The sequence below is a fragment of the Maniola jurtina genome, chromosome 27 (assembly GCF_905333055.1).
Source record: "Maniola jurtina chromosome 27, ilManJurt1.1, whole genome shotgun sequence".
Taxonomy (NCBI): domain Eukaryota; kingdom Metazoa; phylum Arthropoda; class Insecta; order Lepidoptera; family Nymphalidae; genus Maniola; species Maniola jurtina.
Window position 1 is genome coordinate 1,209,554 of NC_060055.1, and position 26,709 is coordinate 1,236,262.

The 26,709-nt window shown below is 38.8% G+C and overlaps 1 protein-coding gene across 3 annotated transcripts; it reads left to right on the forward strand.

Moving 5' to 3' along the window:
* Positions 1-5,494: 5,494 nt before the first annotated feature.
* LOC123879066 lies at positions 5,495-25,236 on the forward strand. Of its 3 annotated transcripts, none has more exons than XM_045926571.1 (14): positions 5,495-5,513; positions 7,925-8,040; positions 9,487-9,592; positions 11,965-12,050; positions 12,652-12,797; positions 13,503-13,635; positions 14,781-14,907; positions 16,229-16,296; positions 16,748-16,868; positions 20,059-20,174; positions 22,099-22,290; positions 23,052-23,227; positions 24,238-24,373; positions 25,045-25,236. In XM_045926571.1, exons 2-14 carry the CDS (start codon positions 7,956-7,958, stop codon positions 25,104-25,106), a joined length of 1,554 nt encoding a protein of 517 aa, XP_045782527.1. In that variant the 5' UTR covers positions 5,495-5,513; positions 7,925-7,955; the 3' UTR covers positions 25,107-25,236. The 3 variants fall into 3 exon arrangements, with proteins under 3 accessions (XP_045782527.1, XP_045782529.1, XP_045782528.1); XM_045926573.1 differs by lacking the exon at positions 5,495-5,513 and adding an exon at positions 5,539-5,557; XM_045926572.1 differs by lacking the exon at positions 5,495-5,513 and having other exon boundaries at positions 7,765-8,040.
* Positions 25,237-26,709: the final 1,473 nt, after the last annotated feature.

Consider the following 26,709-nt stretch of genomic DNA (forward strand, 5'->3'; position numbering starts at 1 on the left):
GATCTTGCTGCTTGCTGCGTGAGGCGCTGAGGTTGTACCCAGTGTTACAGGTGGGCGGCGCGGACAGGGGAGGCGTAGAGACGACTTTGTTTGTTATTAATTAGCTCGCGTCGGTTTAGCGGCGCTTAGACAGTGCGGCGCGCGCGAGCTCGCGGCCGCTTTTATGTGATCTTGCTGCTTGCTGCGTGAGGCGCTGAGGTTGTACCCAGTGTTACAGGTGGGCGGCGCGGACAGGGGAGGCGTAGAGACGACTTTGTTTGTTATTAATTAGCTCGCGTCGGTTTAGCGGCGCTTAGACAGTGCGGCGCGCGCGAGCTCGCGGCCGCTTTTATGTGATCTTGCTGCTTGCTGCGTGAGGCGCTGAGGTTGTACCCAGTGTTACAGGTGGGCGGCGCGGACAGGGGAGGCGTAGAGACGACTTTGTTTGTTATTAATTAGCTCGCGTCGGTTTAGCGGCGCTTAGACAGTGCGGCGCGCGCGAGCTCGCGGCCGCTTTTATGTGATCTTGCTGCTTGCTGCGTGAGGCGCTGAGGTTGTACCCAGTGTTACAGGTGGGCGGCGCGGACAGGGGAGGCGTAGAGACGACTTTGTTTGTTATTAATTAGCTCGCGTCGGTTTAGCGGCGCTTAGACAGTGCGGCGCGCGCGAGCTCGCGGCCGCTTTTATGTGATCTTGCTGCTTGCTGCGTGAGGCGCTGAGGTTGTACCCAGTGTTACAGGTGGGCGGCGCGACAGACAGACAGACAAACAGACAGACAAACGGACAGTTGTCTGTCTGTCTGTCCGTCCGTCCGTCCGTCCGTCGGTCCGTCCGTCTGGATATAGGATGTCTGTCTGTCTGTCTGTCTGTCTGACAGACAGACAGACAGACATCCTATAAGGGTTCCTTTTGAGGTACGGAACCCTAAACCCTAACCTAATGTTAAAAAACATGATCGAGACTTTCGTGAATTGTTTTCACGAAACTACAGTGTTTATAACCTGAGTGAGGATTGCTTAGCAACGCTCGTGTTTGATTAGTCGAGTGTCTAGGTCGCGATGTCTTCCATGAAGCATTTGCATTGGCAACGCGAGCATGGAAAGAGTGGAGTCGAATTATTTAAAAGAATTTAAAAAACCGCCCAAGTGCGAGTCAGACTCGCGCACTGAAGGGTTCCGTGCTCGGCTATGATTTCCGTCATTTTGCACGATATATCAAAAACTATCGTGCATAAAAAAAAATCGGGATTTTTCGGATTTTTTCCTGTACTTGTGCTATAAGACCTACCTACCTGCCGAATTTCATGATTCTAGGTCAACGTGAAGTACCCTATAGATTTTCTTAACAGACACGACGGACGGACGGACAACAAAGGTTGCCTGGTAGAGATTGCTCAAAGCAATAAGGCCGCCTTTGCACACAATTGTCTTTTCTGTTTTCTTCTATCTTTGTTGTGTTCCTTTACATGTGTTTTTGTGTGCAATAAAGTGTTCTATCTATCTATCTATCTATCCTTTTTTTTAAAAACGCTTCCGGGTGATCCTTTGTAACAATACGCTTGCGTGTATTGCCATACAAAAAAAATATAATAATGCGAACCTTTTTACTACTTTTCGCGAATAAAACAACTCCGTTCCAACCATGTTCTCCTGTTACGTAGCATCTTAACATCTCTGCGTCTTTGAGAGGTGGATTTTTGTAATTAAGCCATACGTATCTCGGGATTTAAGTTTAATGAGTGCACGGATCCTACTTGTAATTCAATTAACGCGTTTAACAACCAATTAACGAGAAGAGGGGGGGGGGGGGGCGGGGGTGCGTGTGTGTGTGCAGAGTTCCGTTCCGGGTGGACCTATTTTTGGAGATCTATTAAAAGCATAAGGGTAAGCATTGTTTTAAGCATTTGTTCAAAACAATACCATGCTTTTTTTAGCCGACTTTGGCAAAGCCGAAAGGAAGGGTTATGATTTTAGCTGTCTATGTATGTATGTATGTTTGTATGTAAGTTCTGTGTGTTCGTGCCTAAACTACTGGGCCGATTTTGATGAGTGAGGTGTCAATTGATTCGTCGTAAAGGTCCGGGTGACATAGGCTACATTTGTTACGAAAAAATTGATCTCACGGAAGTTACATCAAAAAAAATTGGAGCGGCCCCAATTGTTTTTTTTGCCATTGTATCGAGTGGGATGTCAAATGAAAGAGGAGAAAATTCTGAGTTCATAAATATAAATGTACTACAACATTAAAATATACCAAGCGACAGAAAAACAATTTTACTATATTTCAGTTTATTAAGACGATCGCAGTCGGGTTTTAGTTTTCAACTTTATCATGTTATTCATTTTAGGCAGCTCTTGACCACAATCACACCTGATGGAAAGTGATGATGTGGCCTAAAATGGGACGCGTTTACCTAGAAGACGCCTATTCACTCTTGCTTTTAACCCCCGACCCAAAAAGAGGGCTGTTGTAAGTTTGACGTGTGTATCTGTCTGTGGCATCGTAGATCCTAAACTAATGAACCGATTTTAATTTAGTTTTTTTTTTGTTTGCAAGGTGGCTTGATCGAGAGTGTTTTTAGCTATAATCCAAGAAAATCGGTTCAGCCGTTTGGAAGTTATCAGCTCTTTTCTAGTTACTATAACTTTCACTTATCGGGGGTGTTATAAATTTTTAATTTACACTTGTAAAGATATCCGGATTGTAACACAGATCGCGGAAGAGTATTCCCAACCTTAGTATCAGGAATGATGACGCAAAACGTTTGGTGCGTGTAGATGGAATATCGCGACCTTATAAGATCCTATAAGATTTCCGTTTTTCCTTTTGATGTACGGAACCCTAAAAAAGTGTTACTTCTTGTAAAACGGTACGGAACCCTTCGTGTACGTGTCCTACTCTTACTTTACCGATTTATAACGTAGCATCATTATTATTGCAGAAATAGTTCAATACTCGGTAAACCCGCGCAGTATGCAAGAATGCACAATCAATCTATGCAGATCACACCTCGGTTGCGTTCTATTCAAAACTTCCCATTTGATACTAAACAGTTAGGTTTGCGAGAAGATTAAACGTATATTTATATCTTACACTAGATATATCATAATATCCGCAACTTCGTTCGGGTGGATTACACTAATTTCGAACCCCTATTTTACCCCCTTGGTAGGTGAATTTTCAAAAATCCTCTCTTAGTTTTTTCTTAAAGAATATTAGTCATTTTAATCATGACTAAGATTCCCCTTTCCCCTCCAACTAAGCGTAAAGCTTGTGCTAGGAGTGGGTACGACAATAGTGCAACGGGTGGGGTTTGAACCGCCGACCTTTCGGATTTCAGTCCGCTCCTATAACCGTTGAGCTATTGAGGCTTTCTCTTAGTATTATTTACGTCATAAAAGATATTTGCATGCCATTTCAGCCCAATCCGTCCAGTATTGTAGTTTGCAGCTCAAGTGTTGATATATCAGTCAGTCAGTCAGTTACCTTTTTCTTTTATTTTAGAAAAAGATTTTTTTTTTTTTTTTATTCACTATAGGCAAGCGCTTGACCACAATCACACCTGATGGAAAGTGATGTTGTGGTCTAAGATGGGACGCGTTTACCTAGAAGGTGCCTATTCACTCTTGTTTTAAAGATACCCGGATTGTATTGGTAGGAAACACAGATCGCGGGAGAGTATTCCAAACCTTAGCCATGCGTATGAGGAATGAAGACGCAAAACGTTTCGTGCGTGTAGATGGAATGTCAACGACATAAGGATGGAAACTCGCCCGACGTCTTTGATGAAGATTGTAGAAATAGTTCAATACTCGGTAAACCCCCGCAGTATGCAAGAATGCACAATCAATCTATGCAGATCACACCTCGCTTACGTTCTATTCAAAACTTCCCATTTGATACTAAACAGTTAGGTTTGCGAGAAGATTAAACGTTTATTTATATACATATAAAAACTACCCTATATACCTATATAAATTTTTAATTTACACTTGTAAATTATCGATTTAACTAAACAAGTGTAAATTAAAAATTTATAACACCCCCGACAAGTGAAGGTTACAGTAATAACTAGAAAAGAACTGATAACTTTCAAACGGCTGAACCGATTTTCTTGGATTATAGCTAAGAACACTCTCGATCAAGCCACCTTTCAAACAAAACAAACCAAATTAAAATCGGTTTATTAGTTTAGGAGTTACGATGCCACAGACAGATACACAGAGACACAGACACACACGTCAAACTCATAACACCCTTCTTTTTGGGTCGGGGGTTAAAAAGTGGTTACTTACGTTAAATTACGTCAAATGTTATGACGTCACATCTGTATATTTCATACAAGCTCCCATACTAATCGAGCGTTTTGACGTTTGATAAAAAGTCGCTGATTTGACTAGTAGTCATCATGTTATGAAAATATGATGATAGAATAATCGATTGTGTAATACCTAGGTTAGATACCCGTCATTCATTAGGTAAGTAGGTATTTTATTATCATAACATCAGCTATTTTTTCTCATAACAAAATAGTGTTGTCAAAAAGAATTCTTTATAGGTAAGTATATCGATAGTCATATTAGTGGCATTTTGAGGTATATTAAAAATCGGTCAAATGAGAGTCCGTAACATTTTATAAGAAATATTACAACAATTTTTAATGTTTAGTGTTCCGTACCTCAAAAGGAAAAACAGAACCCTTATAGGAGGTCTGTCCGTCCGTCCATCCGTCCGTCATGTCTGTCAAGAAAACCTATAGAGCACTTCCCGTTGATCTAGAATCATGTTTGGCAGATAGGTAGGTCTTATAGCACAAGTACAGGAATAAATCTGAAAACGGCGAATTTATGGTTATTTTATTTAAAAAAAATTAAAATGTGTTTCAATTTTCAAAGTAAGATAACTATACCAAATGAAAATGAAAATGAAAAATCTTTATTTAGAACTCTTTACAATTCCTTAACAGTAAAAGTACGATAACAACTGCATTAGTTTCAAAACTGTGTTGCAGTTGTTACAATGCGACATCATATGCAAGGGCTTTAAGTATACTTTCTTAAACACATTTTTATTTATTTTTAAGCATAATATTTTTGACTTGACAACGTCTTATAATTCGATAGAGCCGGCTGCACGCACGAAAAAACATGACTCATGCGGCGTTACCTCGCTCTGAGGCGTTCCATGTAAGGCTTGAAGTGCAAGCGAGAGCGCGGAACGAGCGACAAAGAAGCACAATCGGCCTTTGTTGTCACGTTCAACTATCGTCAGTAAACCGACTTTACAGACAACCAATTTTTTGATTCATCGTGCAAAATGTCGGAAAAAACACCCGAGTACGGAACCCTCGGTGTGCGAGTCTGACTCGCACTTGGCCGGTTTTTTCATATGGGTCCTTAAGAATCTTCCATCGATACTTAATTAATCGGTCGGTTGTACAACATTATTAAATATTTAAAGACAAAAATCGTCAGTTATTATAACCACGACAGTTACTATAATCAGATTATGATAATCTTAGTACAGTCACTCTTGTACAGTTAAGACATTATCAAGATTTTTTTTTTTACCTTATACAGTGATTTAATTAATAATAAACTAAACAACTAAACTAAATAACTAAATAATAATAACAATTAAAATAAAACTAAATAATAATAATAATTAAAATAATAACCTAAAACTAAAAAAAAAACTTTATTAAAAATATAATCTACTAGCTGATGCCCGCAGCTTCGCCCGCGTGGATTGGTCAGATCCCCTGCAGGATTGAGGAGTTGGAATCCAAATTTTTTATGAAACAATGTCGCAAAGTTCCTCTATCGATTAAAAAAGAAATGACGCAAATCGGTTCAGAAATATCGGAGATTTCGGTGTACCTAGGTAGAAAAACACAACTCCCTTCTTGAAAGTCGGTTAAAAAGTAGCCTATGTTACACCCTGGTCAATCCTCTACTTGTATGTGAAAATCCCGTTAAAATCGGTTCAGCCGTTCCGAAGATTAGCCTTTTCAAACAGACAGACAGACAGACAGACAGACAAAAATTGTAAAAATATAAATATAAAAAAATATAGATATCTATATTCTATACTAATACTAATACTAATACTATCTATACTAATAAATAAAATTGGAGTGTCTGTCTGTAATTTCGAAATAACTACCTCATATTAAGCTCATATGGTTATTTGAACGATACCATAACTGAATCACACGTTTTTAAAATTTTTGTCTGTCGGTCTGTCTGTCTGTCTGTCTGTCTGTCTGTCTGTCTATCTGTCTGTCTGTTTGAAAAGGCTAATCTTTGGAACGGCTGAACCGATTTTGACGGGACTTTCACAGGCAAGTAGAGGATTGACCAGGGCGTAAAATAGGCTACTTTTTTAACCGACTTTTAAAAAGGGAGTTGTGTTTTTCTACCTATGTACACCGAAATCTCCGAGATTTCTGAACCGATTTGCGTCATTTCTTTTTTAATCGATAGAGGAACTTTGCGACATTGTTTCATAAAAAATTTGGAGTCCAACTCCTCAATCCTGATGCTGCAGGGGATCTGACCAATCCACGCGGGCGAAGCTGCGGGCATCAGCTAGTAATAAATAAAATTGGAGTGTCTGTCTGTAATTTCAAAATAACTACCTCATATTAAGCTCATAGGATTATTTGAACTATACCTTAACTGAATCACACGTTTTTAAAATTTTTGTCTGTCTGTCTGTCTGTCTGTCTGTTTGAAAAGGCTAATCTTTGGAACGGCTGAACCGATTTTGACGGGATTTTCACAGACAAGTAGAGGATTGACCAGGGAGTAACATAGGCTACTTTTTTAACCGACTTTCAAAAAGGGAGTTGTGTTTTTCTACCTATGTACAGCGAAATCTCCGAGATTTCTGAACCGATTTGCGTAATTTTTTTTTTAATCGATAGAGGAACTTTGTGACATTGTTTCATAAAAAAATTGGATTCCAACTCCTCAATCCTGATGCTGCAGGGGACCTCACCATCAATACTGATGGGATTTAGAAACTGTCGGTTATAAATTGATTTATATTGAAGGTATCTGTACCAAGTAAAGACTTTCGTTGACCTCGAAGACCCAACTCCTCAACCCTGATGCTGTAAGGAACTGCATTTTTAATTTATGGTGATCCCTCGGGATTTTTAAAGGATCATCCGTTTAAATGTTTTTACGTGGTACAGAAACACGTTGCATCCCGGGGACGGGCTATTACGGATAAGCTACTTTTGTCCTGGGAAATCAAAAGTTCCCACGGGATTTCAGACCCTAAATCCACGCGGGCGAAGTTGCGGGCATCAGCTAGTATAATAATATTTTTGTTTTATAATCTTTATATTTAGGTAGGTATTTTTAACATTTGTGAAAATCTGTATTATTACTTTCTGAATAAACAGTTTATATAATTGGAAAAAATAATAATAATATAATAACTAAAATAAATTATTAAAGGAAGTCCCTTTAGGCAAGGTTCCGAAGATACTGACAGCGTTCCCCCTTTGACTGGCTAGACTAATTCTTTGTCCGAGGTAGCTGCCAGCTCTTCGGTCTCCTGTGATGTCGACTAACCTTTTGCCCTAAAAACCTTTTTGCTTTTTTTTTTAATTTTTTTTTGTTTTTTTTTTTTTTGTTTTTGCTTTATTATTTATGTAATTTACCTATTTTCTGTTCTTTTCCTATGTACCTTCTTATACCCGGCTATTGTGTGTTTTAATTTTGTGATAACTTTTCGTTGGACACTGTTGTGGTGTGTGTGCTTTGTATTTGTGTTACCTTTTGTTTATTGTTAATACTGTGTCTCCATAAAAATAAAATAAAAAAAAGCCTTATAGCGCTAGGACCCCACGGACCAAGGGTCTCGACACCGAATGGGAAAAAGTCATATTCGGAGCATAGACCCCTGTATTTGCACACTTTAGCCTTTTCAGCCGCTTCACAAGCCGCACCAAGATATTAATTATGTATCCCGTTTTGATAAATTTTGTGTTGAGTTTGACTCTACTCGTACAAGAGTGTGTTAGCAGTTTACATGAGCAGTATAGAGGTAAGTAACTTCATAATTTAATATTATTTCTGACTAGAGGATGCCCGCGACTTCGTCCGCGTGGATTTACGTGATCCCATGGGAACTATTTGATTTTCCGGGATAAAAAGTTGCCTATGTCAATTACAGGGACGCAAGCTACCTCGGTACCGAATTTCATACAAATCGGTTAAGCGGATGGGTCTTTAGGAATCCCGTGGGACTGTTTGATTTTCCGGGTTAAAAAGTAGCCTATGTCCGTCCCCGGGATATAAGCTAACCCTGTACCAAACGTCAGAATCGGTTAAACTGCTGGGTCGTGAAAAGCAAACAGACAGACACACTTTCGCATTTATAATATTAGTATGGATATATGGATTTAGAATTTAGATACTTTGCAATAAAGACCTTCAAACCGATTTTCTTTATTAACAATCACACTGATATCTTATATTATAAACGCGAAAGTTTGTGTGTATGTATGTGTGTATGTTTGTTACTCTATCACGCAAAAACTATATGGCTGTTTCGAATAGAGATAGATTATAGCCTGGATTAACACATAGTACACTTTTTATCCCGGAAAATCAAAGAGTTCCCACGGGATTTCGAAAAACTAAATCCAGGCGAATGAAGTCGCGGGCATCAGCTAGTGTTGCAATAAAACTTAAAGCTGCCTAGACTTTTCTAATTACTGTACAAATCATGCTCACGTGGAATGGTGCCAAGAATACTAGTTGAATTTCTACGCTGGACAGCCAGGCTGATCCTTTGCGCAAAAAATGAGCCAGCCCTTCTGTCTCCAGATGAGGCCATAAACCTTTAAGATTTAAGTTTTTTTTCACCCCGATTTTGATTTCCCGGGACAAAAGGTGTTTATTATATCCGTCGTCAGGAATCATCTATAGCAAACAAACAGACAGACATACACACGTTCGCATTCTTACCTACTTATGGATATTTGCAAACACAAGAGGTCAATGGTCTAGGTTGCAATGACAGCATAAAACTTTAAGTACAAATAAGTATAATTATTATAGCTGGTAGGTAAAGTATCAAATTGCACTTTTTGCAACATTGAAACTTGAAACAATAACTCAATTGTCCTAAACTAAGGCTGCCTGATCACGTTTTTTAAGATACTATTACTAGTCTATCTGTCTGTCTGTCCGTCCGTCCGTCCGCCCGCCCGCCCATCGAATTTATTCCTTTACTTGTGCTATAAGACCTACTCACCTGCTAAATTTCATGATTCTAGGTCAACGGGAAGTACCCTATAGGTTTTCTTGACAGACACGTCACACGACGGATGGACGGACAGACAGACAGCAAAGTGATCCTATAAGGGTTCCGTTTTTCGTTTTGAGGTACGGAACCCTAAAAAAAGATAAAAAAATGATTTTGATTTTGATTTTGGAAGTCTAAAAAGCTACTGTCCGATTAGCCTCTTGTGTCTTGTTATTTCAGTGCCCCGTGCCTCATCTGACCGCTGGGAAGCCTACGTCTTCAACGAGCAGGAGTATCTGATACAGAATCTACCAGTCACTTGGGAGAACGCCAAGATTCTATGTCGGTACGTATATGTCGGCGACAATCCCAGAATATAAAGCCATTATTGTAATTCATAGATCATAACAAACATTAATTCAAGTTACAATGATAATTATTTACACTCTAGCCTTTAAAATCACATTAATAAAATTAAGTATTCAGAAACATGTCTACTCTTTTTTTTTTTCTTCTCTCGTCTGGCTTTACACTGATTAGCCAATGTCAAGTGTGTAGTTATTTACAAGTTAGGAAAACTATATGTATAAGTATGGACTTCGTCTGTGCTGGCGCCCGCCGACATACACGCGGCGCCCCTCTAGAGCGCTTCTCAGTCAGTTCCTCGGTCAGTTCCACCACCAATAAACACCAGCACAACACAAAAACCGGCCACTTCTAACAAAAAAACACTCCAAAAAGTCACAACACGCGCGCCAACAAACGCCACCACAGACAAAGTCCCGTCTACTCTTCCACTCTTCTTCCAAAAGTTAGCTGTTTCCGCCGAGGCACCCTCAGCTCTGGCGCGACCAACGTGATTCGTCAAAATGGAGTCAATTAACATTTTCTATATTTCTTAATTAAATAATTATCAAGTTTTTTTTTTTTCTTTATTTATTTAAGGGCTTTTATACCTTTTATATGTACATGTCAGCCCTATTATAATCTAATTAAATATAACAATACAACAAAATTCTTAACCTAACAAAATAAACAAACTATAACATTTAAATACAGTGCAATAAATTCAAAGTCTTTCTCACTACCCATAATTTGATTTAGTAAGCTGCAGTCATGTGCAGATGTCATTATTCCCAAACCAAACCGAAATATACTTCATAATCTCCTCAATAATAAAACCAATGAATGCTTTAATTTTTTCTTCGAAAGTACAGTCCGACAAATATATCTCTTTCAATTTTTTAATTTATTTTATATAATTTATGCTACCTTTTTCTCTCTCGAATTTTTTCTTCCCGTTGCCTTTGTTTTCATCATCACACTCATCCATGGACATATCTGTATTACTTTCTTTCTTCTCTTCACCACTGCTTCCTGTTTTCGTATTATTAATTATCAAGTTAAATGCCATAATAAATATCTTAAGAATAATAAGATATTTAAATAATATCAAAACAAACAACAGAAGGTCATATTAATCAACTTATAAATTCTATTAGGACAATTAGTTCTAGTATTGGCGCCAATTTATACGTACTAAGCGGTGATAGAATCTGGCTAACGAAAGTAGAGACTAGAAAAGTGCGCCAAATCCAATAAATAACCAGTCAATTGCGAGTATAATCCATACCTACTATAAATGCGAAAGTGTGTCTGTCTGTCTGTCTGCTACCTTTTCACGGCCCAACAGTTTAACCGACTTTGACGAAATTTGGTACAGAGTTAGCTCATATCCCGGGGATGGACATAGGCAACTTTTTATCCCGGAAAATCAAAGAGTTCCCACGAGATTCCTAAATACCCATCCGCTAAACCGATTTGTATGAAATTTGGTACCGAGGTAGCTTGCGTCCCAGTAATTGAAATAGGCAACTTTTTATCCCGGAAAATCAAACAGTTCCCATGGAATCTTTAAAAACCTAAATCCACGCGGACAAATTCGCGGCCATCATCTAGTTCTAAACAATGTCTTACGTAGGTAAATGCTCCAATGAATTTTTAGTGAAGTAATTCGGAAGCACCAGAAATCTGATCCCTTCTTAAACCGGAACCTTGTAATCTTCGAGGGGCTTTGAGATGAAACATTTTTAAAGGGCACCTACTTTAACTACTCGGTGATTATTTTTTTTTATTCAACATTTTTACCTGTTGCTATTTATATTGCAACATCATTCTAATCTAATTTTAACTTAACTTAAACCTACCTACTCTTGGAAAATAAAGCTGTTTTTCCGGGACAAAGCCTAAAGTCTCCAAACTTAAATGGGAGCACCGTAGATTTTTCGTAAATACAATTAATAAAAATGTCGCGCTCGCTTCGCTCGCGCTTTTATTGTATTAGTTTAGCACGGGTTTACATTTTTGAATATCCCTAGAAAGCTAGAAACTCTTTATTTTTCATGAGAAAAGTTGAGTGAGGTGCTTTAAAACATAACACTTTTTATGGCTGAGCTCGTACATTTCTCACTTTTTTATCTGTATTAAACAGATGTTGTTTTCTATGTTGCTGTCAAATTGAAAGGTAAAATTCCACTAAGCAACTAGATATTCACCCCGCCAAGTCGAGTAGAAGTTTTTTTTCCTCCGGATAACACCCCCCCCCCCCCCCCAACCAATTTCTGGCTACGGCCTTGCTATAGGGTACTTCCCGTTGACCTAGAACCATGAAAATGAATTGAAAATTAAAATTAAAACTGGAAAATTTTATTTTCATAGTGGACATCATAACGGCTCGCTGGCTATCTTGGATACAAGGGAAAAAGCAGAATTTTTGGCCGAGGCACTATCGGAACTGCAATTTAGTAAGTACATAGTCAAGCAAGAGCTTTTAAGCAATAAGGATAACCATCAAATCAAATCAAATCAAAATAATTTATTCATAACATTACAAGTGTAAATTAAAAAATAACACCCCCGACAAGTGAAGGTTACAGTAACTAGAAAAGAGCTGATAACTTTCAAACGGCTGAACCGATTTTCTTGGATTATAGCTAAGAACACTCTCGATCAAGCCATCTTTCAAACAAAAAAACTGAATTAAAATCGGTTCATTAGTTTAGGAGCTACGATGCCACAGATACACACGTAAATCTTATAACACCCCTCTTTTTGGGTAGGGGGTCAAAAATAGACACTATTGTACACCTTTTGTTAGTCCGATTTGTTAGATTTGAAAGATGATATTATAGTGGTGATAAATCGATTTTGAAAGTTCCACCTACTTCTATACATGAACATAACATATATAATAATCGATTTGCTCGATTACTCAACATTAGCCGATTCAACATCGATATACAATCGATTGAATCGTTTGCGTTAAAGGTCTTACATCCAAATTCCGAACTCCGATACGTTGCGTGAGCGAAGCGAGCGCACTTTTGTTGCAACAAATTGTTCCAGCGATCGAATCAGTATGGGTAGGCGCTAGACGTCAATCAAGTGATGACCCTGAAGGTTACCGCTGGAGCCATGGCGTGGAGCTGACGAGGACCGTTGCTGATGTGCTGTCCAATGAGTTGGATGAAGCAGGGGGACATTATCCTATGGTAACTTCACTTTTAGGGTTCCGTACCTCAAAAGGAAAAGCGGAACCCTTATAGGATCACTTTGTTGTCTGTCTGTCTGTCAAGAAACCTATAGGGTACTTCCCGTTGACCTAGAATCATGAAATTTGGCAAGTAGGTAGGTCTTATAGCACAAGTACAGGAATAAATCTGAAAACCGCGAATTTGTGGTTAATGTCATTAAAAAAAAATTAAAGTGTGTTTTGATTTCCAAAGTAAGATCATTATACGAAGTGGGGTATCATATGAAAGGGCTGTACCTGTACATTCTAAAACAAATTTTTATATATTTTTATGTATTATAGTGTTTGATTTATCGTGTAAAATGTTAGAAAAAATACCCGAGTACGGAACCCTCGCACTGTCTGACTCGCACTCGGCCGATTTTTTATAATTAAACCTGAACGCTGGTATTCTAACTTGCCAGTATGGTAGCTAGTACAGTTGGTAACTTTTTAATTTGCTGATTTTTTGACGTGACAACGTCTTATAATTCGATAGAGCCGGCTGCACGCACGAAAAAACATGACTCATGCGGCGTTACCTCGCTCTGAGGCGTTCCATGTAAGGCTTGAAGTGCAAGCGAGAGCGCGTAACGAGCGACAAAGAAGCACAATCGGCCTTTGTTGTCACGTTCAACTATCGTCAGTAAACCGACTTTACAGACAACCAATTTTTTTATTCCAGTGGTTGAATCGCACTCACGTGCCGGTTCCTGATGGTGGCGCAGACTGCGTGGCGTTGGAGAGAGTGCGTCACGACAAACCAGTGTTCCTCGACCTGCCCTGCTATTTGGAGAGGCCTTTTGTCTGCGAAAGAGGTACCAACTCAACGGTTATAGGAGTGGACTGAATTCCGAAAGGTCGGCGGTTCAAAGTTCAAACCCCAGCCGTTGCACTACTGTCGTACCCACTCCTGGCACAAGCTTTACACTTAGTTAGAGGTGAAAGGGGAATGTTAGTCATGATTAAAATGGCTAATATTCTTTGTAAAAAAAAAAACTCTACCACTGACTCCTATATGCAGCAAAAATAGAATACACCAGTCATATGACGGCACATATTCAGAAATGGATCAGAATGGCTGTGTCATAGTTTTTTCAGTCCAGACTCCAGAGTGAACTCTAGTGAATGAGCTTCAATCTAATTCTGAATCGACACCTGTCAAATATTTGGTATTTGAGTATTAGGGGTGGCGTGAAATCAAAGATTAAAAAATAGTATAATATTTAAATTTAAAGGTCGCTGCATACGTAGCGTGTTTTCCACGTCCCGGGCGGGACGGGAGGATTTCTCGAACTACTATTAGATAACTAGAAAACGGGCAGAGCGGGACAGTCTGTAGCGGTTGCCACCTTCACAAGATGTCGCTTCTAAACTCAATCAATCAATAATGCTCGAAACACGAACCTCAGCCTGATAACTCACGACCTACGGCCTAGATGGCAGCACGGGTAGCTTAATTGGAAACTCAAGTAGAACACGCAACTTTCAATCGCATTGACAGAGCGTTTACCAAATTGCACTATATACAGAAGTTTCGACGCACAACCGTCGGAGCACAACACCGCTCGGTTGGGAAATGTAGAGGCTCTAGCGTGTAAGCATTTTAGAGGCTACGCGTGCGACGACGTAGCGAGATTAGTCAATTGCTTGTAGCTCGCGGTATTGCATGGTAGCTTCCAAAATTGTTACTTAAAAATTGTGGATAATAATATATATTTTTTAGTGTTCATTTCTTTTGTTTTCCTTACTACCCTGGTAAAGAACACGGCGCTATATATCCAGCAACATCAGTCGTACACCAAATACCTGTACAGGAAATTTCCCTATTGCTACGGAAGTTGTCCAATAGTGGTTCAAGAAATCCTTCCGTCCCGTCCGGGACGTGAAAAAACACGTATCGTATGCAGCGACCTTAAAACTCTGTGGATCATGAAGATAATGATAATCTTGTTTTGAGTAGAGGCCCGAGTGGAAGTAAAAGTACAACAACTGAAGACTGTACGTTGCCGTACAGGACGGTACCACGTCTTCGATGGCAGGTTGGACTGGTATCAAGCGGCCGCTTACTGCGTGCTGAGGAAGATGGCGTGAGTAATCGAAATACGATTGGTGGAGTCAATGAAGCCGTAAAACAGCCAATCTTAGGAAGTCTAAGACCTCAGAAACAGTCCAGGAGCTGTTTCTGAGGCCTTCCGACGAAAAGGCTTCATTGCTTCCACTAGATATACACCTACTAGTACCTAGTAACTAGATAGTACTTATCTAATTTACCTATTTATTACGACACGGCCATTCTGATACAGTTTTTTTAAATCACACTTCACATCACACTAATCACACTAATATTATAAAGACGAATGTTTGTATGTGTGTATGTTTGTTACTCCTTCACGCAAAAACTACTGGACGGATTTGGCCGAAATTTGGAATGGAGATAGATAATATCCAGGATTAGCACATAGGCTACTTTTTATCCCGGAAAATCAAAGGGTTCCCACAGGATTTAGAAAAACCTAAATCCACGCGGGTGAAGTCGCGGCCATCGGCTAGTACATAATAGTTTTTGATTTATCGTACAAAATGTTCCCCTCCTCCCTTATCTCCGAAGATTACCAATCGAAAAATCTGAAATAGTTATGGTTGATAGGAGTTTATTTATATTTTTTAGGGAAAATCAAACCCGCTAACTAGCGTAGTTTTTTCATTGTACCTACACTGGACTGTACTTACCATGAGTATAATGATAGATAGAACTGACCTATTTTTCCAATATTTTGTCAGACTTTTCAACATTTTATTGTAGAACAAGTGTAAATTAATTTATAACACCCCCGACAAGTGAAGGTTACAGTGACTAGAAAAGAGCTGATAACTTTCAAACGGCTGAACCGATTTTCTTGGATTATAGCTAAGAACACTCTCGATCAAGCCACCTTTCAAACAAAAAAAACTGAATTAAAATGGGTTCATTAGTTTAGGAGCTACGATGCCACAGACCATAGAGTAGGATTATCCACAGACAGATACACACGTGAAACTTATAACACCCCTCTTTTTGGGTCGGGGGTTTTTTTTTCTCTCTCTCGTCTGGCTTTACAAAGATTAGCCAATGTCAAGTTTGTAGTTATTTGTAACAAGTTAGTTAAACTATACAAGTATGGACCCCGTCTGTGCCGGCGCTCGCCGACATACGCACGGCACCCCCTTAGAGCACTTTCCAGTCAGTTTTAACAAAAAAAGCACACCAAAAAGGCAGAGCACGCCCGCCAGCTAACACCAACACAGACGAAGTCCGGGTCGGGGGTTAAAAATATTTTCTGATGATATCATTAGTGTTTCTAAAAGGCCTAAAACATGGATGACTCAAACACATAGGTACTACTCTAAAGCCTCTCGTCTATTCCACAGGTTAGCAAACATAGCTTCAATGGCATGCTTGAAGAAGATAGGGCTTACCATGTTGAAGGCAAGACCAAGTGAGTACAGAGTATTTTATACGTACCAGGGTTACCACCTGCCATTTTTAGGGTTCCGTACCTCAAAAGGAAAAACGGAACCCTTATAGGATCACTTTGTTGTCTGTCTGTCTGTCCGTTCGTCGTGTCTATCAAAAAACCTATAGGGTACTTCCCATTGACCTAGAATGGCAAGGTAGGTCTTATAGCACTAGTAAAGGAATAAATCCGAAAACCGTGAATTTGTGGTTACATCTTTAAAAAAAAAAAAATGTGTTTCAATTTTTAAAGTAAGATAACTATACCAAGTGGGGTATCATACGAAAGGGCTTTACCTGTATATTCTAAAACAGGTTTTTATTTATGTTTATACATAATAGTTTTTGATTTATCGTGCAAAATGACGGAAAAATTACCCGAGTACGGAACCCTCGGTGCGCGAGTCTGACTCGCACTTGGTCGGTTTTTTCAGGTATAGAGAGTGCGTGGATAGGCGCTCGGGGTTCTCTGGGTCAATGGACGTGGTCAGACAGCGGGCGGAGCATTTCCAGTGCTTCTCAGTTCACTGACTCTCCGAACTGGCCGCCTATGAGGTATCTAACTATCTAGATTTTACAGGTAGGTATAATAATGCCCTCCTAGCCGAATATAGGCGGCCATCTCCATAAAATCAAACCACTCAGAATCTCCGTAGCAAAGCTTTTTTACTTATATACCTACTTATTAGGTGGGTCATAGCCGTCAATATACAGGATGTTTGGTAATTAGTATATAATGACGACACGTATCCATGCTACTTTGATCTGATAAATACAATGCTGAAGTAAAATGACGAAATAAAATTATAAAAATTTCCATACAAAATTTTAATTTTTTTTTATGACCAAGTTTTCATGGCCCTAATATGCCCTAACTCACTGAAATCGTTGGCATCGGCCTATCTAAAGATGGAAAACGATCTCAGTGAGTTAGGGCACGTTAGGGCCATGAAAACTTTGACATAATATTTTTTTAAATATTGTATGGAAATTTATATAATTTTATTTCGTCATTATACTTCAGCATTGTGTTTATCGGATCAAAGTAGCATGGGTACGTGTCGTCTTTATATACTAATTACCAAACACCCTGTATATTTGCCGTATTCAATTCGTTTACAAGTATTTTTGAATCATCAAAAGTATTTACCACTGTTTCGGAATGCCTTTTCTACCGAGAAGAACCAGCAAGAAACTCGGCGGTTGCTCTTTTCAATGATTTGATATACAATATGCCATATATGCAATCGCGTTCCCGCGCATTGCTAGAGCGAGCTGCAGGTCAAATCCAAGCTCTTTACGTTACACGTGTAAAAGCAAAAATTATTTTTTACTTATTAGTGTGTGTGTATTGAAGTCGGTTTTATTTTTAACCCCCGACCCAAAAAAAGGGGTATTATAAGTTTGACGTGTGTATCTGTGTATCTGTCTGTGGCACCGTAGCGCCTAAACTAATGAACCGATTTTAATTTTGTTTTTTTTTTTGTTTGAAATGTGGCTTGATCGAGAGTGTTCTTAGCTATAATCCAAGAAAATCGGTTCAGCCGTTTGAAAGTTATCAGCTCTTATCTAGTTACTGTATACTTCACTTGTCGGGGGTTTTATAAATTTTTAATTTACACTTGTTTTGAATGTTTTCTGTTTATGTGTAGTCTATCGCCTAAATGGCAAGTATAAATTGGTCGACAGATGGCGCTGTGGGTTATTGTAGCGCGCCGTTATATTAGAGTTCATAAGGATATAACTGCACAAACAACTATGAACGAAGCATTACAATTGTCGGCTTAAAACCTAAAGCCTCCGAAATCCTCAATTATCAATTTTTGAAAGTCGGCAATCCTGATACTTCAGAGTTACCATAGTGGTTGCAGACTAGTAATTTCTAATATTATAAATGCGAAAGTGTGTCTGTCTGTCTGTCTAATGTCTATCTGTCTGTCTGTCTGTCTGCTACCTTTTCACGGCCCAACAGTTTAACCGATTTTGACGAAATTTGGTACCGGTTTAGCTTATACCCCGGGGATGGACATAGGCTACTTTTTATCCCGGAAAATCAAAGAGCTCCCACCACGGGATTCCCTAAAACCCATCCGCTTAACCGATTTGTATAAAAGGTACCGAGGTAGCTTGCGTCCCTGTAGTTGACATAGGCAACTTTTTATCCGGAAAATCAAACAGTTCCCACGGGATCTTAATAAACCAAAATCCAAGCGAAGTCGCGAGCATCCTCTAAAATAAAATAATAGAGTTATACCATAGTAGTAAGAGAATTCTCGGATTGTTAGACAAGTGTAAATTAAAAATTTATAACACCCCCGACAAGTGGAGGTTACAGTAACTAGAAAAGAGCTGATAACTTTCAAACGGCTGAACCGATTTTCTTGGATTATAGCTAAGAACACTCTCGATCAAGCCACCTTTCAAACAAAAAAAAAACTAAATTAAAATCGGTTCATTAGTTTAGGAGCTACGATGCCATAGATCTGTCTATCACACGTCAAACTTATAACAACCCTCTTTTTGGGTCGGGGTTAAAACATTCGGTTGGTGACTCCAAATAGTTATCGCCCACTGAGATTTTCGTCTCTGTCATATGTATGGCATTACGCAACAGAGAGAGCCCTATACTGGTTATACTAACTTCTTTCCGTGAATAGAGTTATAGTGATCGCTACAGATTAAAAACCGGCCAGGTGCGTGTCAGACTCGCGCACTGAGGGTTCCGTACTCGGGTATTTTTTCCGACCTTTTGCACGACAAATCAAAAACCATTAAGAGGGCTCTCTCCGTCACTCGTTTCATACAATCGTAGTTCCAATTTCATTTGAATATTAAGCAACCAAAGTCCATGAAATTTTGCAGACATATTCTAGAAACTAATATCTATGTCTGTGGTTTTCCAGATTTCTGTTAAAATATTAGGTTTCAAAGTTACGCGGTCTTAAAAATTTTCATACAAATCTTTGAGCCCCTGTAATTTTAAAACTACATATTTTTAGAAAAATCTAAAACACCACAGACACAGATATTAGTTTCTAGAATAATATATGTCTGCAAAATTTCATGGACTTTGGTTGCTTAATATTCAATTGAAATTGGAACTACGATTGTATGAAACGAGTGACGGAGAGAGCCCTGTTAAGTATGCATAAAAATAAATAAAAATCTGTTTTAAAATGCACAAGTAATGCCCTTTCATAATATGATACCCCACTTGGTATAGTTTACTTACTTTGAAAATTGACACTTTTTTTTTAAATGATGTAACCACAAATTCACGGTCTTATAGCACAAATAAAGGAATAAAATATTATAAAGCGGAAACCTTTGTATTTTTGTATGTTTGTATTAAATAGGCTCAAAAACTACTGGACCGATTTCAAAATTTCTTTTACCATTACTTAGAGGGATTCTTCCGAATCCGTATAGGCTATATTTTTATCCCGGAAAATAGATAGGATTTTTCGTGGTAGTGTTTACCCGTGCGAAGCCGGGGCGGGTCGCTAGTAAAGGAATAAATCCGAAGATTTATTCCTTTATTTATGCTATAAGACCTACCTACCTTCCAAATTTCATGATTCTAGGTCAACGGGATTTCTATATATATCCCTATAAGTTTTCTTGACAGACACGACGGACGGACGGACGGATGGACGGACAGGCAGACAGACAACAAAGAGATCCTATAAGGGTTCCGTTTTTCCTTTTGGGTATGGAACCCTAAAAATTGAATTGAATTTCACAGGGACAGGTCGGCTATGAAACAAAATGGCTGCCTTCAAATTGACAGGCATGAAACTCGAAATCCTGTGTTTTTGGAAGCGCGGTGTGAAAGAAAAATGCGGTTTATATGCTATCAAGGTAAGTCCATACTTCTAAATATACAGGTAACCAGTGTGCCTAGTGGGAGATTTTTAACCTATTCGATCGCGTAAAAGTTAACTGCGTTTTGTATGGAATTGAAACAGCGCCATCTTCTTGTCACTAGATGGCGCTGTTTCAATTCCATACAAAACGCAGTTAACTTTTACGCGATCGAATAGGTTAAAAATCTCCCACTAGGCACACTGAACGCTTGCAAAAACTTAGCGTTATTATTATACTAGGTACCTTAACACAATGCAATGCCAATTTTTTTTTTTTTAAAGAATATTAGCCATGCTAATCATGACTAATACTCCCCTTTCCCCTCCAATTAAGCGTAAAGCTTGTGCCAGGAGTGGGTACGCCAATAGTGCAACGGGCGGGGTTTGAACCGCCGACCTTTCGCAATTCAGTCCGCTCCTCAACCGTTGAGCTATCGAGGCTCTCATTACCATTTGCCTTACCTTGTAGTTTTAGTGATTTCGTATTTTTCAAAACCGCATTGTATAGCGTGCGAAATTCAGGTCAGTGCCCCAGCTACGACGTGGCATTGACTACGATTGACCTATTTACGGAACCGTCGTTGACCTCTAGCGTCAGTCAGGTGTTTTATTTGCAATATATTGTGAACTTTTAAAAATACAGGATTTTTTAGTTATATTTTCGCTTTTTTTTGTGGTAGGTATATCAGTTACTAGCCGATGCCCGCGACTTCGCCCGCGTGGATTTAGGTTTTTTGAAATCCCGTGGGAACTCTTTGACTTTCCGGGATAAAAAGTAGCCTATGTGCTAATCCAGGATATTATCTATCTCCATTCCAAATTTCAGCCAAATCCGTCCAGTAGTTTTTGCGTGAAGGAGTAACAAACACACACACACACACACACATACAAACTTTCGCCTTTATAATACTAGCCGATGCCCGCGACTTCGTCTGCGTGGATTTAGGTTTTTCGAAATCCCGTGGGAACTCTTTGGTTTTCCGGGATAAAAAGTAGCCTATGTGCTAATCCAGGATATTATCTATCTCCATTCCGAATTTCAGCCGAATCCGTCCAGTAGTTTTTGCGTGAAGGAGTAACAAACATACACACACACACACACACACACACACACACACATACAAACTTTCGCCTTTATAATATTAGTGTGATTAGTGTGATCATCAGTACTATGACCGGTCTTCGTTTTTGCTAGCGTTCTAATTACATCCTGTATATGAAACAACAGGCTTACTGAGTACTGACTGACTGACTGACTGATCTATCAACGCACAGCTCAAACTACTGGACGGATCGGGCTGTTTGGCATGCAGATAGCTATTCGGAGAGTGTGCACAAGAACTCTTTGACCTGGTTCCTCCTTCACCTTTCTACCATCGTACTACCAAGCATCGTCAAGGTCTGCATCCGTACGTAGTCGAAATTCCTCGAACACGTACGAAACGATTCAAAATTCGCGAAATTCAAATTTTATTTGGTTTTTCGCAATTTGTAAACTAATACGACAACGTAGGCTTATGGCATTTTCAATTGCGACAATGGCAGTATCATCCTCACAGGTTTATATAAAAATCTTTACTTGAAAGGGTCCAGTTTAAGAAATTAGTTCTAACTAGCTGACGCCCGCGACTTCGTCCGCGTGGATTTAGGTTTTTCGAAATCCCGTGGGAACTCTGGTTTTCCGGGATAAAAAGTAGCCTATGTGCTAATCCAGGATATTATCTATCTCCATTCCGAATTTCAGCCAAATCCGTCCAGTAGTTTTTGCGTGAAGGAGTAACAAACATACACACACACACACACACACATACAAACTTTCGCCTTTATAATATTAGTGTGATATCGACTAATGTGTCAGAATTAGTCGATACTACAGCTTATTTCTTTGGGTTTGAAAAAAACTTTTATTTATTTGACAGGTATACCAACCTTCCAGCTGTTACCAGCGCCACCTAGCGATGAAAATTATTACTACGTGCTTGTCAGACAGCTTTTCTATTGGCAGCACGCCTTTGAAAACTGCCAAAAACTGAACGGTTCCCTCGCAGCCATTGACAATAATGATGTATTGATACAGCTGCTCTTGGTGATGGGCGAAAATAAAGACGAACGTATTTATTTATTTATTTATTTATTTTGACCACTTAAAACTATCATTACAGGCTAACCTAATTTAACTTAAATTATTTATATCTAATTATGATTACATACTTTTACTACATATGTACAACTAACTGACTTAAACTTAAATAACCTACTTTATTTAAAACTTAACAAAAACGTTGTGGCCCGTATGTATTTTTAACCCCCGACCCAAAAAGAGGGGTGTTATAAGTTTGACGTGTGTATCTGTCTGTGGCATCGTAGCTCTTAAACTAATGAACCGGTTTTAATTTAGTTTTTTTGTTTGAAAGGTGGCTTGATCGAGAGTGTTCGTAGCTATAATCCAAGAAAATCGGTTCAGCCGTTTGAAAGTTATCAGCTCTTTTCTAGTTACTATGACCTTCACTTGTCGGGGGTGTTATAAATTTTTAATTTACACTTGTTAGCGCCATCTATTGTCCAGTAGTGAATTAAAAAGTTTTACAATAGGGCCTCTGTCGTCGAGTGGTAGATAAGTTTTAAAAATTACTACTTTTTGAAATTTTTTGCTTAATTTCTTTGAAATATTACAATATAAAAAATTATCCTTCGAACCGGATTTTAGTGCTGTTTAACTTTATTTGTCATTATTTGCAGCTGTTGAACATATTTTTAAAAATTACTACTTTTTAAAATTTGTTGCCTAATTTCTTTGAAATATTACAATATAAAAAATTATCCTTCGAACCGGATTTTAGTGCTGTTTAACTTTATTTGTCATTATTTGCAGCTGTTGAACATATCTGGATCTCTGGTCGCCTGGACATGAGGAAGGACGTGTCCAGTGACATGGCGACATATACTTGGTACAATCCGGCCAATGGGAAAAGGATACCACATCCTAAGACATATAATGATATACAAGCTCATCCCAATAGCTTCAATGACACTTCTGTTGGAGAGTATGTAAGTTGGTTCGCTTGTTTTATATTTCTATACCTCCCATACACAACTAGTATAGGGCTCTCTCTGTTACGTAATCGCATACAAATGACAGAGACAAAAAACATATATCATAATATAGTCACACTAATATTATAAAGGAGAAAGTTTGTATGTGCGTGTGTGTGTGTATGTTTGTTACTCCTTCACGCAAAAACTACTGGACGGATTGGGCTGAAATTTAAAATGGAGATAGATTATACCCTGGATTAGCACATAGGCTACTTTTTATCCCGGAAAATCAAAGAGTTCCCACGGGAATTTAAAAAACCTACATCCACGCGAACGAAGTCGCGGGTATCAGCTAGTTACTTATACAAATGAAAAAAAAAACTTAGTAGGTAGGCGTTAAATGTTTTGAGCCACAAATCAATCCAAACGAAACAATGTTTTAAATTGAGTTTGGACGATTTTTGGGTTCCGTACCTTAAAAGGAAAAAAAGAACCCTTATAGGATCACTTCGTTGTCTGTGTCCGTCCGTCTGTCAAGAAAACCTATAGGGTACTTCCCGGTGACCTAGAATCATGAAATTTGGTAGATAGGTAGGTCTTATAGCACAAGTGAATAAGAAAACCGTGAATTTGTGGTTGCATCGCAAAAAAAATTAAAATGTGTTCATGAACAAATAAATAATTAGAATTTTCAATTTCAAAGTAAGGTAACTACCAAGTGGGGTATCATGTGAAAAGAATTTACCTGTACATTCTAAAACAGATTTTTATGCATTAATAGTTTTTGCTTTATGATGCAAATGTCGGAAAAACACCCAAGTACGGAACCCTCGGTGCGCGAGTCTGACTCGCACTTGGCCAGTTTTTTTATAGAGAGAGTTCTCTCTAATTGATTACGAAAAACATTGGTCGTTTGTGATTGATTGGCCAATGAGCCCCTATACTAACTTCTCTCCGTGGATACCTACCTATAGCTACCTATTGAGTGAATAAATTTATTTTATTTCTCTCGTCACTACTAGATGCCGCCATGGCTGAACGAGGAGTTCACCATGGACAGTTCCTGCCTGAATCTGGACAGACAGGACCATCTGAACGGGCTGCTATACGGGTTGCCTTGTGATACTCCGCAGTACTCCGTTTGCATGATACGTATAGGTATAGTTCGCAATTTTTAGGGTTCCGTACCTCAAAAGGAAAAACGGAACCCTTATAGGATCACTTTGTTGTCTGTCTGTCAGTCTGTCTGTCGAGTCTGTCAAGAAAACCTATAGGGTACTTCCCGTTGACCTAGAATCATGAAATTTGGCAGGTAGGTAGGTCTTATAGCACAAGTAAAGGAATAAGTCCGAAAACCGTGAATTTGTGGTTACATCATTTAAAAAAATTAAAATGTGTTTCAATTTTCAAAGTAGGATAACTATACCAAGTGGGGTATCATATGAAAGGACTTTACCTGTACATTCTAAAACAGATTTTTATTTATTTTTATGCATAATACTTTTTGATTTATTGTGCAAAATGTCGGAAAAAATACCCGAGCACGGAAGCCTCGGTGCGCGAGTCCGACTCGCACTTGGCCGGTTTTTTCAGATACAAGTTAGCCCTTGACTGCAATCTCACCTGGTGGCAAGTGATGATGCAGTCTAAGATGGAAGCGGGATAACCCGGAAGGCGTATATCAATTATTATTAAACCTTTGGTTTCTACACGGCATGTACCGGAACGCTTAATCGCTTGGCGCCTTTGAAGGCTTTTTCCTGGTTGAGTCCTAAGTGAGGAGTGAGGACCCTCCATAAAGTACAGAGTGAATTTCTCTCTTATTTCAGAGAAATCTTCACCAACACCTGCATCCAGTGAAAATATCAAAGAGGGATCTGAATCTACATGAAACTTTCATCACAGGGCATTAATGCCCACACTACCAAGTACCAGCAAGAAACTCGGCGGCTGCTCTTTCAAAACAGGACAAAGTTTTAAAAATGTAGCCTGTCACCATATGTATAAATAAATGTCTGTCATTTCCAAATAACTGACTTTCATTTCCCATCCGCAGGAGTGCCCGCATACCGAGAAGAACCAGCAAGAAACTCAGCGGTTGCTCTTTTTCAAAATCTTAGTCTACTATTTTTTTTTCTCTCTTGTCTGGCTTTACACAGATTAGCAAATGTCAAGTTTGTAGTTATTTACAAGTTAGGGAAACTATATTTAAGTATGGGCTTCGTCGGTGCCGGCGCCCGCCGACATACACGCGGCGGCTCTTTAGAGCGCTTCCCAGTCAGTTTCACCACCAAAAAACACCAGTAAAACACAAAAACTGGCCACTGTGATAATTTCTACTCTCTACCTATTACAGTTCATGAGATACAGCCTGCTGACAGACAGACGGATGGACTAACAGACAATGGAGTCTAAGGCCGAGATCTATAGCCCATACTTTGACTTTGCTTAGACTTAAGTTTCGGTTAAAACGAGACAGATTTATGCCAGCGGTATAATGCTGTCTCGTTTTAACAGAAACTGAGAAAAATCAAAGTGCATTCTGTAGATGTCAGCTTAAGTATCTGGCAATGCAAAACATGTTTTTTTTTTTAAATATAGAGAGCAAATGTTTTATGTTGGCGATATAACAGTCTTGTTTTAAAGGTCCTAAGTCTGAGCAAGTATGCTCTATTGACCTCAGCATTAGTAATAGGGTCTCTTTGGGACCCTGAAAAAAGATGTAAGTAATAAAATGTAGTATAATGTCACTCCATAATATTTAATGTATCCGTCCACTGGCTGTTCACTTTCACAAGATGTTTACAGTTTTCATTGACAGCGTGCAAGTCTTTTCTCATGGTCCGTAGATTCTCCAAGTAAACTCGCAGGCTGGTGTTCAGGGCAATTATGGCTTCTATTTCTTGTTTTAAATCCGATATTGTCTTCTGCAATGGAAAAATAATTTAAATTAGTTGTATAGAAGCTACATGGTGGTGTAGCATAAAGCATGGTTCACAAAAAACAGTGAAGTGCATGCGTACACAGAAATCCCCACAGTAAAGGAGGAAATAGAGAGGTCACTTGAGGCCTAAAAACTAGACTTGCAACGAATATTCGGTTACTATTCGGTATTCGGCCTATTCGGCTGCTTTTATTATATTCGGCCGAATACCGAATATCTACATATTATTCGGCCGAATACCGAATACTTAACTAATATATTTTGTCATAGAGAAATAATTGGTAAAATGAAAAATTAAAATCGATTGATTACATGTACATATTCATATTTTCATTTCTGTTATAATCATTTAAGTAGTCATTGGTGCATAACACAGGTACACAATCATCTTCTGAATTGGAAAAATGGAGGATTCTATGTATTTGAATTATTGTGGTAATCAAAATTTAGAAGGGTAAGGTTCCCATTTCTTTTATAATCATTTATTAAGTAGTCATTGGTACATAAAACAGGTACATAATTTAATCCAATTTAATAAAAAAATCCAGCC

Bases quoted from the DNA above. Each gene is read 5' to 3' on its own strand.
- LOC123879066 (XM_045926571.1), top strand. From the start codon at position 7,956: ATGTATCCCGTTTTGATAAATTTTGTGTTGAGTTTGACTCTACTCGTA. The intron at 9,593-11,964 runs GTACGTATATGT...TTATTTTCATAG, and splicing joins AACGCCAAGATTCTATGTCG to TGGACATCATAACGGCTCGC. The intron at 16,297-16,747 runs GTGAGTACAGAG...CGGTTTTTTCAG, and splicing joins CATGTTGAAGGCAAGACCAA to GTATAGAGAGTGCGTGGATA.